The following is an 18,773-nucleotide window of genomic DNA, read 5'->3' as shown; positions in this document are numbered from 1 at the left end:
ACTGAGCAGTTCAGCTATATTCACCTGTTGCACCAGATCCTGTGCTAAATCAAAAGTTACCTCTCCCCTTGTGGGTTCCAGGACTCACTGCTCCAAAAAGCCGTTATTAATGGTATCTAGAAATTTTATCTCTGCCTCCTGTCCTGAGGTGACATGTTCCCAGTCAACATGGGGATATTTTGATCCTGTATTATTGTTGTTTTTTATTTTTGTAGCCTCTCTAATCTCTGTGAGCATTTGACAGTCACCATCCTGGTCAGGTGATCGGTAGTACATTCTTAGTGCTCTGCCCTTACTATTTAAGAATGGAATTGCTATCCATAGAGATTCTATGGTACCGTTTGATTCATTTAAGATATTTAGTATATTTGACTTTATGCTTTCTTTCCCGTAGTGCCACTCCCTCACCAGCACAACTGCTCTGTCATTGCTATATATTTTGTACCCTGACATTACTATGTCCCGTTGATTATCATTGTTCCACCAAGGTTCTGTGAAACTTTTTAGACCAATATCTTCATTTGATAGGAGGCACTCAAATTCTCCCATCTTAGTATTTAGACTTCGAGCATTTGTATACAAGCACTTATAAAATGTGTCAATATTTAGTAAGTGCTTGTATACTAATACTAGAAATCTAAATACTACCATGGGTGAATTTAAGTGCCTGGCAGGATGCTTCCCAGTGCCAGTAAACTTACATGCACTATTCTGCTTGAGGAAGTGGCCTAAAAACAGCAGAGTGGTCGTGGAACCTTGGGCTAACCGCACGAGAACATGGCAAGGTGGGATCATGCACAGGTGGCTAGCCTGAGCCACTGCAGCCATATTTGCTGCGTTTAGCACCCTAGCACAAGCAGAGCTAGCACGTGTCTGCCTGCCCACACTGGGAACACGAAGCCTAGAATTGTTTCGTTGTGTGGTCACTTTCGCTCACTAGGCTAGTTCCAGTGGACTAACAAGCGCAGGGCTTTATTTTTTTGTCAAGTTCCACATTTCCTAGTCAAGGTCCAGACTCCAGAGACACATTATTCACACTGCAGTAACAGTAGTGATGATGATAAGTAAATAAAAAGATTTCACGGTCTGTTCAAAAGCATCTGGCAGTCTGGCTTTAGCCCTTGATCTAGCGAATACTAACTTGCACTAACTGTTGCTGTGAAGACAGGCCTTAAGATTAGTGCACAACCTTAGCTGCTGTATATTATGTTTACAATCTAGAAGTATGCAGTGACAGCATGTTTTTTGGCTTTTTTTATTATAGAGCAGAAAACCCATCAAGTATGCATTCCTTTCTGCTCTGACTTGTTCTCTGCTGGTTAAAAGCAAAGTGTTGCTTTCTTGACATGTGTCTCCTTTGTCTCAAGAGAGCCAGGGTCCCAATTAAATGCTGAATAGCTTATGACTAGGTGTAGGAAATGCTTTAGTCTGAAAGAATTTTTAAAAAAAATAAATCCGGACATAGGTGCTGCCCTTTTGAAAAGTTACAGGGAGTAGTGTGTACGACATGGCAACTAATGTATATATCTGCATTTCAAAATGTTTTTATATAGAGATGTGACTTTCCAAACTGTTTCCCCTCCACAAATATTTTTCCTGTTTTGTCTCTGCTTTTTAAAATGTCTGTTCTCTCGGTGGGAGTATGTGCACAGCAGTGTGTGGGTATATTAAATACCAGCATTCAGAGATTCAGAATGTGGGAATGATGCTTTTCTGCTGTATCCTCCTCTGTTCCACTGCAGTTCAGAGACCAAAATATTCTGAATATTGTCATCAAAGCCACTTTGGGTCCCTGGATACCTAATTTTGATTTTCAACTCAAGGCCAGAATTCTCTAGATGTAAGGGCTTGTCTACGTTTACAGTGCTGCATCCGCTCAGCTGTGCCGCTGTAGCACTTGATGCAGATACTACCTATGTTGACAGGAGAAGGCCAGCCGTCCACATAGTACTGTCTGCACCAGGGGTTAAGTCGGTATAACTACGTTGCTCAGGGGGGTGGATTTTCTGGAGCGACTTAGTTATACTGACATAAGTTCCTAGTGTGCACCAGGCTTAGTTATCATAAATTGCACCCTGGTAGCTAGCTGCCTCTGTACGAAGCATTCGGGGGTGAAATCATGTCCACATTCAAGACAATAAGAGTTTTGACATTGATTTCAGGGGAGCCAGAATTTCACCCAAGATGCTTAGAAAGTGCTGCTGGGGGTAGGGAGGGCCAGAAATAGTACCTTCTCTCCCCTGGCAGCTGGCTCCCGATCACCAGGCCTCCTGAGACCAATCGGACTTCTCCCATGTCCAGCTTCCTTTTATTGCTATGATGCCAGTGTTCATCTGGTTTCTTTTCTTCTCTCTTTTGAGGCTTGACTGACTTTCTACTCATCTGCATCCTCCTGCTCTCATCCTAGCTGAATTCAGTTTCCATATTGATCACCCATCTGGTTCCACTGCCTGCTCCTTTCCCTTGCTAATCTAGTTTTTGAGATTCGTTTTTGGGCTACTTCCCCTGTTCACTTTTAATCCTTCTTGAACTGTTTTTTGTTTGTTTGTTTTTAACCAAACACTGTTATTCCCTGATCTCATTGTCTTTACATTCACTTTCTTTGACTACCATGAGCCCTTTAGCGTTAGCATGAAGCAGACTGTTATTTCGCGTGTGGAATTTTCTTTTTAATAGATTTAAAATCTACAAAAGCAAAGAAACATAGCAGGGACATATTTGCTAATGAATGTGCTTCCTTTGCTCTTCTGTGATTTGTTTTCAAATGAATGCTTTTCATTTTTCTTGCTGTGCTCTACAGTGCAGTGTCATATTGTATAATCATGATCATTTTGATCCATGAAGGACACTTACAACCAAACTAATTAAGATGCAAATGACCAGTACCACACAACAGCTTATTCACTCTGATACACAATCTAAGAAGAAAATCTAGCCCCAAATGTCTGTGCTGCCCTGGGTCCCAAAGGCTGTTTTTTAATCTATTGATTGGACATCCCTCTGAGTGCGACTAAACATAAAATACTCTTGATTGTGTTCCCACAAACTGTCCAAATAAGGCAGCTTTTTTGCAGAAGTGAAAAATGGGAGTTTACTTAAATGCTGATCATCATTTCTACTGAGGAATTTTTTTTATCAGTAGAGAATGTGCTCAGGTATATGGAAAGCTCATTATTACTGAATTGGAAGAACTGTAAAGTTTGGAGAAGAATTAATTGTTCTATTGGTGAAGTAGTACTTGAGATGTGACAAGATTCATAAACGAAGTAAGAGGGCAGGATGGTACTGCAAACCATTTTGAAATGATTTTATTGATAGCAGTTTACAGCTGTGGAAGATTTAGGAGTGTAACAAGGGAAATTAGAAATATTACAACATAATATGAAATGAAATTAGTTTGTAGATTAAATGACTAACTTTTTAAAAGTAATCTCTCTCATTTGCATGAGACTCAAAGATAAAATAAATCATTTATATAATTGCCATGAGCAGTTGTCCTAAGATGAATTGTTCATCTAATGTAGATTTACTGCTTGCCATTTTCAAAAAAAAAAAGGGGGGGGGGAAGAAGCAGCAGCTTAAAATACAAAACTTTAGACCAGACGTAGGGGCTTTTGTTTAGTTCAGGTTCTAGTAAACAGATTATTTAATTGAATATTATCTTTACATACCCAGCACATCTATTAACTGAGTAGGACTTTGGAATGTGTAAGGAATGCAGGATTTGAATGTTAGCCAATATATCTTGTGTGCGTTTCATATTATGCTTAATGGGTTATTTTAATACGTTTGACTTACACTGGATTCCCTAATGACTTAAACAGGATTTTAAGAATAAACAGGTCACTTTTCTATTGCTATTATTTTTTTAGCATCTATTTGTGGGCAACTTTTTATTTTGCAGAAATTTACAGGAGCTCAGAATATTTTCATAAAGGACTTTTTAGCAATCAAACAAATTTTCCTCAGAAATAACTTATTTTCGTTTAAAGAAGACTTAAAGTAACATATTAATTTATATAAAATATTAAGGAATTTTTTTAAAAATCTGCTGCTGATACAGGGCCCAGTTAAATTAATAAATTGTCAGTTGTCTAGGTGAATTAATTACCCTAACTTTGAGAAATGGACCACTAGATCAGTAGTATTGGAAGATAATAGTATATGGCAATGATCAATGCTTATTTTGTACTTTTAAAATCTAGTAGGAAAGATTGAATTTAAGAATCCAATTTCTTTATGAGAAAGTAGTTTGTTTTGGATTTAGTTCTTTAATGAATAGCTACATTTGAATGGTCTCTTTCAAGGTCAGTACACTGTGTCCCCATTTTTATTTTAGTTTCTTCAGAATGCATACTGTTTTGGTGTATGTGGTTTATTTTAGAAAGAAAGAATAGCAAATTCAAATGACCCAGGTCAGCTCAAATTTAAAGAAACGTAACCCCATGCTAGTGTGTAAATAAAAATATGCTCAACTTCCATTACTTTGGGCAAAAACCTGAGAAAACAAAACTTATCCTGTATCTTGAAGGGTCAGCAGACTTAGGAAGTGAATTCAAGTCACATAGCTTCCTTTGAAAAAGCTCTGCCCCCTAGACCAGACATTCACATCTAGGGGCTCTGGGTGAAGGCAAGTCTGTTTGGCGGATGCTATATAGGCATAGCCCTGAAGTGTCGATGCAGCACACAGCGACAGAAAGGGTTTTTCCTGTCCATGTAGGAGCACCATCTCCCCAGACAACGTTAGTTACGGCAACGGAAGCACTTTTCCATTGACATGGCTGCATCTCTACTGGGGGTTATGTCAGTCAGAAATGTGGGGGTTTCACTCCCCTGACGGATGTAGCTATCGATGTAAAAAGAAAAGGAGGACTTGTGGCACCTTAGAGACTAACCAAGTTAAGGTTAGGTGCCACAAGTCCTCCTTTTCTTTTTGCGAATACAGACTAACACGGCTGTTACTCTGAAAGCTATCGATGTATCTGTGGACTAAGCCAGAGAGGTAGAGTAGATCAGATGCTGTCAGTTGCTGTATGGCACAGTCTCTTGTACCTAGGACCCAAACAATGTTGGGCTTTAAACATCAGTACCAGCACCTTGACTTGCAGCTAAAACCGAAAAAGGAGGCCAGAGCACTCCCTGGATACTGATTTAATATTCTCCCTGTAGCTAGCACAATTAATAAAACAGCTGCTGTATTCTGCATCAGCTGCACCTCCTGAGCAATATTCAAGATATGACCCCTTGTGCAGTGCATTGCATTAATCCAGTCTGCAGGTGACAAGGATGTGAATAATTGGCTAGGTCTGCATGAGAAAGAAATGGTCACCTTTGTACCAAATGTAGGGGGGAGGCATTTTTGGCCACTTGAGCTACGGGTGGATCTGGAAGCACAACCAAAACTGACAAAAGGTGGGAAGGGCCTTTCAGTTATGGGGAGACATTCTCCTGCCAGATTTTCTAAATGTTCCCTCTCAACCTGTGTTGTGATATGTAACCTATAGGATTCCTTACTAAACTGTGATATGATCCTCATTAACGCTTTAGGAGGGCATTAGAATAGCATTTTTCAATGGGCTGACTTTGTCTTCAGATTTTCTTTAGAGGGTGCCTATATCTTGGAATGTGTTTATTATTTACCATTGTCATATACCTGATGGATTGAGAATATCACTCCTTTTCTAGAGGCTGTTTGTAATCTCTGCCAGTGATATGGAAGAAGTCCTCTGCTGATTATTTTTAAACATATCGATGTGTGTTGTGTGGTACCTATCTTTACTCTCCCTTCTCCCCAAGTACCTCACCTCATGCAGTCCAGGGACAGAAGGTGGAAGCCTGCTGAGATAGTTGTGGGTTTCTTAAAGAAATCAACCTTTTAAAGTCTTTATGGCTGATACTTTCCACCTGAAAATTAAAATATCTTCACAATTTTGCATCTTCCTCCACAGGCTGTCTCTTGTTACCAGTGAATAGGAGTGGCTGTCGCTATACAAACCTGGCATGGGCTCTACAGACACGTTGTTACATTTCTGCTCCATGTAGCGTGACAATTCAACAATGCAGGCAAAGCAGCTTTTTCAACAAATGTAAGTCTTGAAAAAAGACCACATTTTTATAACACGAGCAGTTTGTCTAATGTTCTTCTGTTTTTTATACTGACTCTGTCAACATGAAAATCCCATTTTGTATTAACATTTTGCATCTACAATAGTTACAAACATCAACTAAGATTACTACAGCTGAAAAGCTAATGGGAGACAGGGGAAAACAAATTTTTTTTCTTCTTCTCCATTTACTTTGTATATTGGACAGTGCCTTATTCATAGGGTCAGTTTAATAGCTTTCCCAGTGTAGTCAGAGTCCAGTCCAACTCCCAGTGAAGTCTTTGGATTTTTTTAATCAATTAGAAAAAAAAAAGGGTGACAATATCCATCTAACCATCTGCCCAGCTACAATATTAGACCCCAACCCTGCAAAGACATGCACATGTGCTTAACTGAATAGTTCCACTGGAGCCAACAGAGCTGCTTGCAGGGCATTAAGTTTATCTTGCACATGTGTTTGCAGGATCAGGTTTTAAGTAACTGATTGGCTTATCTCCATTCTTCTAATTTATACACACTTCTGCTCGTAAAATGATGATGTATTTATTTTAAACTGTTTAAAGTGAATTAATATGATAAAGATGTAGCATAACAAGCTATTACAGTGTGATTATTTTGTGAATTAGATATGTTCTTAGTTTCCTACATATTGATTCCATACAAATCCAAGATTAGATGTTTTCTAGGATAGAATGTTTTTCACTAGCAGCTATTTCAGTCTTTAGGTGACTGGATTAAAAAAAAAAAACACTGCTTTTATGACAGCTTATTGTTTGACTCTGTACGTTCTGAGACAAAATGAACTTTGACTGTTTTTAAAAAACAATTTAATTAATATCTAGTAAGAGAGAATCTCCTCCAGAATTTAAGCATATAACTCCCTCAGGCATCAGATGAAACAGAAGCTGTTGGGTGCATCTGATAGCCAGCAGCCAAAGTTGCAGTCATTCCTACAGCCCCGCTGGCTGCATAAAATATGGGGGGTAGCTACATGTGTTGGTGTTGCATGAGGTGCCGGAAGTCTGGTGGTTCAGTAAAAAATGGTGACTTGAGTTTTTAAGTTGGCCCTGTCAGTCTATAAGACCCTTAATGGTGTAGGCCCTGGGTATATTGCAGACTGTCTCCTTTTGCCTCTTCCAGAGGCTTGCCTGCATATTAGGGATGCTTTTGCTGCTACTTATTATCATCGGGCTTTCAGTAGCATGCCTTGCTGTGATGAACTTTAGGGTTTGAAACTTCCTCTCCTTTCATATTCATCCTAACCTATCTCTCCTCTCTTTTAAAATGTCCCTAAAATCTTTTTTCTGAAAAAGAAAGTAGATGGCTGCTGATCCTGTAGTTCTCTCCCTCAAAATCTTTTTGCCGCTTCCTCTTTAGACGACTTCCTTGATTAGCTTAATCAAAAGATCTTCAACATTCAAATTGATTGATTGTGCTTTGTACATTTAACATTGTACAGTGCCCAAGTCCTTTGGCAGTTCAGGTGTATTAGAAATAATATTTAAAATGTAAATATGAACACTTTTTATATAATTAAACACAATTTTCAAGTGAAATGTCAACCAAAATGACTGTCAGTGCTGTTCTGTCTCATCATTAAAGGGTTACTTCTCTCACTACATATTTTTAAAAACATGAACATCCTAGTAGGAAGATCATCTGTACCTCCAGACTGACCTTTAAAAATTGTAATTCCATTTAAGAAAGAGGAATTGCAATTATCTTAGCTTGAAGTCCAAACCCAGACAGCTGGCTACCCCTTTCTGATCGTATAGCATTTAGGGTTTTTCTTCCTGTCCACTGGCACATCTCAGTGAGTTTATGATAAGGTAATTTTAAAAGCTGTGTTGTGTTGTCCCAAGTTTTGCCTTTCCCCCTTGGAAAGCAGTTAGGTCTAATTTTCAAATGTGCCTAGTGATTGTGCTTGACCAGCTTGAGACATTCTGGAAGTGTCTGATTTTCAGAAAGTGCTGAACCTCTGCCCTCTGGAAAGCAGGGCCCTTTACAGTATCTTACGTTTGGCACCCAAAATTTGAGCCACTCTAGATCAGTTTTCAGAGTAGCAGCCGTGTTAGTCTGCATTCGCAAAAAGAAAAGGAGTACTTGTGGCACCTTAGAGACTAACAAATTTATTTGAGCATAAGCTTTGGTGAGCTACAGCATGAAGTGAGCTGTAGCTCACGAAAGCTTATGCTCAAATAAATTTGTTAGTCTCTAAGGTGCCACAAGTACTCCTTTTCTTTTTACTCTAGATCAGCAGTCCCTATATATAGTACATCATGGCTACTGGGATGTAGGTCAGTGCAAGGCACTCAACAGTCTCTGGTTTCCTCCTGTACTGTGGGTTGGCTATGTGGATTCTGAGCTTAGGTTACCACCATCCTGTCCGTCAATGAATAGAATCTCTTTAGGGGGATGTTTGTAATCCTTTGCAACAATTTATTTTCATACCCTTAGACATCAGTATGAATCAGAGTCAGAAGTTGCCTGTAGCTATCACGCTCATTACTAAAATATAGACTTGTAGGTACAAAACTGAGTCTCTTTATTCAAAATAGAAAGAGAATTGTCTCAACAAAGTTTTAATAAATATTCCTTATGGGCCAAAATCTGTGGGCTTTATATGTCAGAGTTCAAAGATAGTAACCCTTTCAAAGCCTTTGTTGTTGGTGCCATCTGGATACCCAATGGAAATTATTAATTGAACACAATTTGCTTTTATAATAATTATAAGGCATAGTCTAGCCATTCTTGGAGCACAGTTCTGGCAACAATGAGGAGAAAGCCTGGCCCAGTGATTAGAAACCAAGACAAGGTATCAGGAGTACAAACTGCTGTCTGACCTTAAACAAGCCACTTACCTTCTCTCTGCCTCAGTTTTCTCATCTGTAAAAGGAAGGGAAATAATTTTCGCCTACTACACGGGGGTATTTTGTGATGCTCAGTTAATTGTAAAGTGCTTTCAGATCTTTAGGTGAAAAGAGCTACAGAAATTCAAAACATGATAGTAATTTAAGTATGAAAGCTGAAGTTGATTATATGCGAGGAAGAAATTTAAAATTTTGTCAGGCTGCACAGAAAGCAGATCTTTCAGAAATAAGGTTGCTTGGTAGGGTCCCAATTCTGTACGTTATTACAATGCGCGGGCAGACCCTCTTGCACCCACATGGAGCTCTGCTGATCTCAACCGAGCTTCTGCTACAGAGAACATGATCCAGTTGGTCACCACACATACACATTCTGGAACAGCCCAGAGACCCCAAACACTCTGAATGCATACACAAGCTTACAGAAAAATCTTTGACATACATCAATAAAAGTTCAGCCTGGTAAATTCCGGGGGACACTTCCCCCTGTCAGCTCTTCATAACAGAAAAGAGTGATATTTAACAGCTGCAAGCAAATGCATTCCTATATTATAGTCCATGAAGAAAATTCTACAACTGAATTGTGATCTCATACCTTGTATGTTCTTTAACAAGTCACAATTCTAATATGACTGAGAATTGGTTCAAAGACCATAGGGCTTGAGCTGATGCAGCTATAGGCAGCAAAGACAAGTAACTGCAGCCTGAACACTAAAACTACTTGGCAATACGCCCAGAGAGAATATCTCTCTGTTATCCAGAATTATACCTGTGCAGAGTGACTTCAACCCCAATCTGCCATACCCCTTCAGTTGCTTCAGCAAACACATCTTCCACAACATCTCCTTGTGTATCAAAGTATAATGCTGCAGTGAGCACTCATGTATAACTGGGCTACATAAAGAATAGACTTTTCTGTTTGTATATAAAATTATTGCTCTGTCATCCTTAGGGGGGGATATGGGAAAGGGGAAAAAGTAAAACTTTTCATTACTAAAGTATACCACTCTCCTAGGCTATATAATACGTGAGAAAGATGGCCACCTCCCTGGTTTCTAAATCAAGTGGGAATAAATCAGCCCAATCGCTGGTTCAGGAGGCTGTGCTAACTAAAAGGAATTTTATTTGGCATTTAGGTTCTTTCTAGAAACATCAGTTCACGTATCTACATTTTTATTAGATTATACTCTAAATATCTCCTTTTCATCCAGATGAGCTTTCTTTGGGCTAATTATTTCATTTGTGTCTGACCCAACTTAATAAGGAACAGAATCTGGGAAAATAGTAATCATTCCTTTCCATATTAAAAGTGGAAAGTTGTTTTGAGAACAGAGCATGTATACTCCCGATGGACTTAAATTGTTCCAGTGAGGAGAGAGACAGTTCCTGACTACTTTTATCAGTAGTAATAATAATAATAATATAAACAACTACATTTGTTCAACACTGAAGATCTCTTAAAATCAGGAAAAGCCAGAGTTAAATTTCAGCAGTGATGTTGCACAATCTGCTGGCTTTATGTATATTGATTTAAATTCTATATGTTTAGTCAGAAAAACAGGAATGCGGGGAAAGCCCATATTTATAACTGAGTTAATTATGCTGTTGGAACCTTGAACTTCCTGACTGATTTTTGCCTATGCAAGCTAACTTTGTGTTAATAGTTCAGTGCATTTCACATTCTTCTAAAAAGGAAAAGGACCCTATTTGCAGACCTAACTAATGCTACAGTCCCCAAATCCCCTTGTTGGTGTCAGGGAGGTCACTTCCTTATCACCCTTTATTTATTTATTTATTTATTTATTTAAATAAATAAATAAATAAATCTTAACACTGGAAAGTTTTAACAATCTTTTTTGTAATGGGGTCAACCAGAGTGACCTTCAGAGTATTGTACCATGAGTACAGCATCCATTAGTGAAGTTCAGGATCCCATTTTCTATTTTAAGCTGCTATTCAGAAGTAATAATATTTTTCAACTGTTTGACAAAGTAAAGTATTCATAGCAGTTTTCATTTGTTATTAAAGTGACAAGAGCTAGGATATAGCTAGATAGGCTCGTAGTTGGATTTGATCAGGGTTTGGATTATGGTTTCAGTCTTTACATTTTTAGATTAAGAATTCAATCTCTAAATAGCATTCCCTTTGGGCAAATCACTGAACCTTTAATGTTTATAATGAGCTTTGATATCCTCAGATGGAACTGCTATTGAAGTGCAAAGTATTGTTCAGGGGCAAGATTATTCACTGTGCTGCATGCAGGAGCAGGAAAGCATCTTTTAGGATAGCTTTTTCCAACTCTAAAATCTTCTCCGTGATAAGTAGGAAGTAGCTCCTGGGCATCAGGAAATTGCCCACAACTCGGTGAGAATTGTTTCCCGTAGGTAATGTAGGAACAATAATCAGCTAGATTCATACAGAATGCATCTGTTTTAGACACATTTAGCAATCATACCTAAACTATAGTTATTCAGTAAATCAATAATGAAATCCAGTTATTTTTTTTAAAAGTGACATCACTAAAGTTTTATAATCAGGCAGGTTTATAAACTGTCTCCATGACACCTCATCAGGATGCAGAGAAGGCAACTCTGGTTTGTCTGTATGTGAGAAGCCAGTGTTAATCAGGGTAGACATTATTACCAACGTATCTTCTGTGTCTGCAAGGTGGAGAGTACAGGCATTCTCACCCCACAGAACCTCCTGCCAGGGAATTAGTATAGCAGTGAATGAAAACAGACAGACAAAAAAGCAGGTGCTCAGCATGTGACACTGAGGAATAGCAGCTAGTGTCCTGATCCTGCAAAGAATTGTGTGCATGCAGACCTTGCACCTGAGCAGTGCCCCATTGACTTCAGTGTGGGGGAGAGGGTCCTCCTGGGCATTTGGACTGAATGGAAGTTAAAGTATGCTGTTTAAATAGAGCTCAAGCACTTTCATAGTTCTTCTGGTGTCTGGGATTTGATGTGGGTCTTCACCCCCCCACCCTGCCCGCAAACAAAACAGCAACAAAAACTGTTTGACACAAGGAGTTATTTTCTGTTCAGTTTTAGAATTGTCATGGAAATCCAAATAGTATTGGATGAACACCTCATGTTTAGGGAAAGAAGTCTGCCATTAACTTTTAGGCTGCAATGGGCAAACCTCAACACATGGAGGTTTCATTCAATATCTGGGATTAATGCTTCTTATGTTTCAACCCCATCAATCTCTAGAAGGCTCTTGTTCTTTCCTTCTTACAACCCTGCAGTAATCCTCCGCTTCCTCAAACTTTCTGAATGTCGAGAAGCTCTGCCAGCCCCTGGGGTATGCCCGAGGTGTCCCTCTGTGCAATTTTTTAGTGATTTGGCAGCATGCTATCTAGAATGTAATGTACATTCCAAAGTCTCTTGGATAGACAATAGGGGAGATGGCCAAAGATGAGCTCTTCAGAGATCTCCAAAGCTATGCAATGAAATCTTCAGAGGTTGAGAGTGGAGTCACCAGAAAAAAAATGGAACAAGGCCATTTTGTGTGTTTTGTGTCTATTTTTTTTTTTAACTTTGCATTTTATAGCAATTTCCATCTGAGGAACTCTCTAAGTCAGTGGTTCCCAAACTTTTTGAGGCCCCAATCAACTGCATTTTGTCTCTCTTCGTGACTCACAATTACACATATTTGCCCGGTGCCCTGACACCAGACCCCTAATCCTGGCCTGATATGGAGGGAAGCCTCCCGGGGTAGAGGGTGTTTGGAGGGGAACATAAGAACAACCATACTGGGTCAGACCAAAGGTCCATCTAGCCCAGTATCCTGTCTTCTGTCAGTGGCCAATGCCAGGTGCCCCAGAGTGAATGAACAGAACTGGGCAATTACTGAGTGATTCATCCCTTGTCATCCAGTTCCAGCTTCTGGCAAACAGAGCCTAGGGACACCGTCCCTGACCATCTTGGCTAATAGCCATTGATGGACCTATCCTATGCATTTTCCACTGAATGCATCCGATGAAGTGAGCTGTAGCTCACGAAAGCTTATGCTCAAATAAATTGGTTAGTTTCTAAGGTGCCACTAGTAATCCTTTTCTATCCTCCAGTAATTTATCTAGGTTTTTTTTTTTTAACCCTGTTATAGTCTTGGCCTTCACAACATCCTCTGGCAGGGAGTTCCACGTGTTGACTGTGCATTGTGTGGAAAAAATACTTCCTTTTCTTTGTTTTAAACCTGCTGCCTATTAATTTGGTGACACACCCCCCCGGCCCCCCCAGTTCTTGTGTTACGAGAAGGAGTAAGAACACTTCCTTATTTACTTTCCTTACGCCAGTCATGATTTTATAGACCTCTGTCATATCCTCTCTTAGTCGTCTTTTTTCCAAGCTGAAAAGTCCCAGTTTTATTGATCTCTCTTCATACGGCAGCTGTTCCATATCCCTAATCATTTTTGTTGCCCTTTTCTGAATCTTTTCCAATTCCAGTATATCTTTTTTGAGATGGGGCGACTACATCTGCACGCAGTATTCATGATGTGGGCATACCATGGATTTATATAGAGGCAATATGAGATTTTCTGTCTTACTATCTCTCCCTTTCTTAATGATTCCCGGGATTCTGTTCACTTTTTTGACTGCTACTGCACATTGAGTGGATGTTTTCAGAGAACTATCCACAATGACTCCAAGATCTTTTTCTTGAGTGGGAACAGCTGTTAGCCCCCATCATTTTATATGTATAGTTGGGATTATGTTTTCCCATGTGCATTACTTTACATTTATCAACACTGAATTTCACCTGCCATTTTGTTGCCCAGTCACCCAGTTTTGAGAGAGCCTCTTGTAGCTCTTCGCAGTCTGCCTGCGGCTTAACTATCTCGAGCAGTTTTGTAACTAGGAACTAGTGCTGCAGGTGAGAGCACTGTGTGCTTGCTCTCCAACTCACATGCCTCCAGGGTCTCTTCTCAACCCACTAACGTATTTTAAAGATTCCCACAAGCATCTTTAAATAGTCTTTGAGAGAGCTTCACAATTAGACTGCTACTTTTTAAGAATCTAGTTTTAAAGATTTCTACTTAATGCTTCTTTTGGGACTAGAACAATCAAGAAGAGTTAATGTTAAATGGCTAAGTTTTTTAAAATCCTCTAAAGGGTAAATCTGTGCTTATCCTTCCTCAAACCTCCACGGGGAATTCTGCAAACAATTTTGGGTTATTACCCCAGGATTATGGAGGGAAATAGAATCAATCCACATCTTTGTCTGTTTTCAGTGGTAGGCTTCTGTTCTTGGATCAGACATTTAGTGTAATGATAAAGCTAAGTATTGTGCTTGCAAATAAGCATTTCGTGTGCAATTTAAAAATGACACTTAAATCATTTGCTTCAGAATTATTCTTGTCTATTCAGTTCAGAGATGTAGGATTTGGTTCTCTGCCAGATGATCTGTATTATGCTTTGAGTTTACTTAGCACCTTTTATCCAAAGATGTTAAAATGCTTTACAGATGTGAATCAAGGGCTTCTCATGAGTGGGAATGGGGAACCTGAAGCACAGAAGCAAAGGCCCAGATTATAAAGGCATTATACATTTGCTCAACATTCCAAACCTTAAGTGATTTAGGTGGTCAACTTCCATTTTCAGAAGTGACTTCAGTGATTTAGGCTTAAGTTCTTGAGAGCCTGTGTCAGTCTTGAAAATGGTACTTAGCCATCTAACTCGCTTAGGCTTTGCATTGCTGAGTGGAACAGTGATTCAGATTTTAGAAATTTGGGTTTGAGTGATTGGCTGACAGTCACACATGAAGCTAATGTCAGATTAAAGAATAGAAAACAGAACTCTTGATTCCCAGTCCCCTTTTCTAATCATGCAGATCTGTCATATGCTATACTAGTAGTGAGAATCAAACAAACACTACTCTCTCCTGTACTGACTCTTCCCCGCTGTAGGACTTAAATAGAACCAAAAGTCAATTAGTTTTTTTTTTCTGGCCAGCTTTGTTACTAGTGTGTGGTGAATGTACCCCAGAATTCAGGTGATCTAAACAACTTCAGTGGCTTTGAGGTCACCTTACTTGGACTGCCAGCAGTTTCAGGCCCCATCAGCACTAATTTCCACCATCTTAGAAAACTATAATTAAAAATAGCTGCAGTTAACATAGATGGGTTGGTTACACCACATTATGCCAGTCCACGTAAACTGGGCTCCCAAGTGTCATGCATTTGGCAGCCCTGTCACACCAGAGCTTCAGTTATGTCTTCTGGTTGCTAGAAGCCACAGTAGCACCTACCAAGTGGGCTGGTAGGCTCTCTCTCATGCTTCTCTCCCTGCTGGATCCAAGTTCTGGGAGAAGTGAAGGGTTGTCAGCAGCAGCACACGGTGACTGGTCTGTCCAGTATTGGCACCCAACTCCCTTGCCTTGCCTGTTGCCTCCTGAGCCAGCTGCATCTGGCTTTCCCCAAGAAACACCCCCCGATCCCAGTCCCTAGGAGGAGTCCCAGTACCACCCCGGCAGCTACCCATACCCTAACAGCCGGACACTCCACTCTACCATACCATCCCACCCACACAGCTGCCTCACCTTCCCCCGGCCACGCTACTTGCCGCTGCCAAGTTTGGACCGCTCCATGCTGAAGTCACTGCTTGGAGCAGGGTGTGTTGACCATAACCTCAGTCCTCTTATAGGCAAACTTCTAAATATGCAAATCAGCTCACTAAGTAATTTGTATAAAATGTTACACAGGGAGCTGTGCAAAACTTGGCAGCTATGTAGTGATCATCTAGAATGAAAATCAGTCTAGAGATGTCGTCTCTTGTGTGGTGTATACTGCTGGTAAATCTGTGTTGGCTGAAACGGTATTTAAAAGCTGTTCCAATGAGGAGAGGGAAAGTGTCAATCGGACTTTGAGATGATCGTGTCTTTCATGATGATTTCCTTTCAGTCTTTTTTTTTTTTTAAGTATGCACGTTAATGGAACGTTTCCACAATTTACGTGTGTTTAATGCTGTTAAATTCAAACTAAACATTCTAAAGTCAAATGTTTTTCATCTGTGCCTTTCCTGGAGTCATTCAATGAGGTTTATAGTATGGTGTTCTCTACATTAATCTGATAAACAGCTTTATTGCTGCTTGTTGGAATACAGCCTCTAACTACAGCCTTAGCTTTTGCTAAGAATGGAAAACACTGCATTTCTTGCTCTGATTTTCCTGTGGTGGGGCAGGCTCTGGTTTACTGAAAAATCAAACTAGAAATCTGACATGTTACTGGGGTGGCCCTAGTTAGCTCTGTTTTGATTTCCATTTCAAGCTTTGCTTTTGCTTTTTATTGCCTTTTCTTGCAAATACAATAATCATTTCAGTACTGTTGTTGGTTTGTTTGGTTTTTTTGGTAGTGTGATTTTACTGTATTTGCTGCCACCTGTGGGCTGGCCTGACAGAGAGCTTTTAATGTCTGATTTAAATATTAGAAATTTTGCTCTGATTGCCATATCTGTTGTAACCTCTATTCTATATATTTATCTTTCTAGATCTAGGTTTAGAATTTTATTGGCACACTGTCAGCAGCATTCTGTGAGGAAAGGGAAGAGGCATTTCTCTAACTTTGCTTTCCTAACCAGGAGTGGTCAGGAGATCTTTTGTTCTTTACAGCTCTCTTCAGGGATTTCAGTAGGCAGGACTCCAGAGTTCCTCTCTTGTGAGGGGAGGATAAACTTTGGACATTCTGGACTAAACTAATTGTAGGTATAAATCAACAGGCTTTCCCAGCTTCACATCTGAGATTGATTTGGATCACTAGCATCTTAGTATGTCTATTATGAGACATTTCAGAATTTGTTTTCTGACTTGTTTGCAGTGTTGAGGACTGCCAGATTGTCTCCTGGTATTGAATGGTATGTGAAGGATAATACAGAGGCAGAAATAAGGTTGTTTTTTTTTTACTTTAACTGTTCATTTCCATACTTGCCAGTATTATACTTTATCTCTGGGCATCAAGACTATATAAACTATAAATGTTGACACTTTTTAGATTATAGTGATTTTTTTTTTCATTTTGCTTGGGTAGATTCCATTTTTTTTCCCTCTAATAGGATTATATTGTACACTCAATCAATGCCTTATCTTCGCTTCTGCTTTTTGGTTTATGCTTCTCTTTCGATGTTGCTTTGTTTCCTAACTGCAACATCTTATATACCAAATCTTTTGGGGTTCTTAGCTATTTATATTGCAAATCTGATACTTGGGTCCATTTTATGTTGGTTGTATAACAATAAGAAACTAATTACAAATGGAAAAATAAATCACAGCACATATACACTTAGGTATCCGTGGAAAAATTCAGGACCTTCTGCTGTTTTTGTAGCTAGCTAGGAGATCTAATTCTCAGATATTAGGTAAGAGAATCAATATTCTTAAAAGCACTCTGTACTGTCACAGTAGGAAGTGCTTTGTCAGACTTGGAGCAGCAGTTCCTATTGTGACAGTGTACTGTTAGAGGGAACTGATTCTCTGATAGGCTTGTTACTGTAGAATAAAGAGGAAATCAACTGTTTTTAGTGATTCATGTATGAGATGGCAGGTGGTGTGACAAGTGGATCTGTGGATACAGCATGCAGGGGTGTTAAGAGGAAGTAGCTGTGTTGATAAGGGAAGGAAATAAGTTCACAGCTGCTGAAAGGCAAAATGAGGCAGTAGTTCTGGGGAGTTGAGAACGTGTGTGAGAAGCTGGAGAAGCCAACCGAGAGCTGCTGGGGGCAGTAGAAAGGGAGAAGAGCAGAGATTTGAGAGATGCACATAAAAAGAACTATTGTTCACAGCATTAAGGAGCATTAGGAGGGGGCTATATGGAATACTTGTGCACAAAAGATGTTTACTCCTTTAGAAAAGACTAGGGCAATTTAAACAATAAGTACCTCTCTTCCATATTATTGCCCCAAGGTTTATTCTCTCTGTCAAGCGTGTTTTTATTGCAGTGCATGGGACTTCAATTATGTGCTCTGTATTTTTGAGTGTTCTTAAATGGTGCCTTTTAGAAGCATTTCTTATGTACAGTGCTGCTTGGACCATTGAAATACTGTGCTGTACAATAAAACCCTACTGCACTGCTGCAGAAAGCTTACCAGAGATATGTAAATTCAAAATGGTCACAGCTTCAGACTCTTGAAAATAGAGCCTTGCAGAACAGCATAGATGTGTTGTGCTTACAATAGTCTTAAATAGAATGGTGATGGATACAGAAAAATCACTTGTTAGAGTGGAGGGTATTGCAATATATTCTGTAGTTCATCCTGCCGGCCGATTTTGTCCTTGAAGTAGAATATACACCCGGCTACTTTAGAATCATTGATTTTTGAACAACTCTTGATTATGGAGAGGCCATTTTGAATTTTTGAGCATTTACTGTGGAACTTATTTATTTGGGTGATATACCAAGAGTGTTATGACATAATATTTTAGGCATCAAATTTGGTGCATACATAAACCTTATGGGACCTTTTGTAGATAGGACACCATTTTTAAATTGTACCTGTAAACTTTAGTGCTAGTTTACATCCATGTATATTAGAACCATTAACACTGAGACACAGTAATTAATTTTGTCAGACCATAAACATTACGCCATTTCTGTGAAATATAGCACTTTACATTTTCCAACACTGTAATACCCCACTCTGTCTCTGAATATTAGCTTGCTAACATAAAGTGTCAGAGCTAGGATGGATTATGTGCTTACAGAAAAAGGGCCCATCATTGATCACCTCTTAGCAGAAGCTGGAAACGTGTGGTAAGATTTATGTGCAATCTTGCAGTTACTGTTGTTTCTACTGTATCTGTTTTGCAA

At 39.4% G+C, this 18,773-nt stretch overlaps 1 protein-coding gene across 2 annotated transcripts in view; it reads left to right on the top strand.

Annotated features, from left to right (window-relative positions):
• The window catches only part of MRPS5 (mitochondrial ribosomal protein S5), a 95,825-nt gene that overhangs the window by 12,329 nt on the left and 64,723 nt on the right, over positions 1 to 18,773 (top strand). For both annotated transcript variants that reach the window (XM_073339980.2, XM_073339982.2), the window contains exon 2: positions 5,949 to 6,086. In XM_073339980.2, coding sequence (XP_073196081.1) covers positions 5,949 to 6,086 — 138 coding nt within the window. The remainder of the gene's footprint in view (positions 1 to 5,948; positions 6,087 to 18,773) is intronic.

This window comes from Lepidochelys kempii, chromosome 3 (assembly GCF_965140285.1).
Source record: "Lepidochelys kempii isolate rLepKem1 chromosome 3, rLepKem1.hap1, whole genome shotgun sequence".
Lineage (NCBI taxonomy): Eukaryota > Metazoa > Chordata > Testudines > Cheloniidae > Lepidochelys > Lepidochelys kempii.
This window is presented reverse-complemented; position numbering and strand designations above follow the sequence as displayed.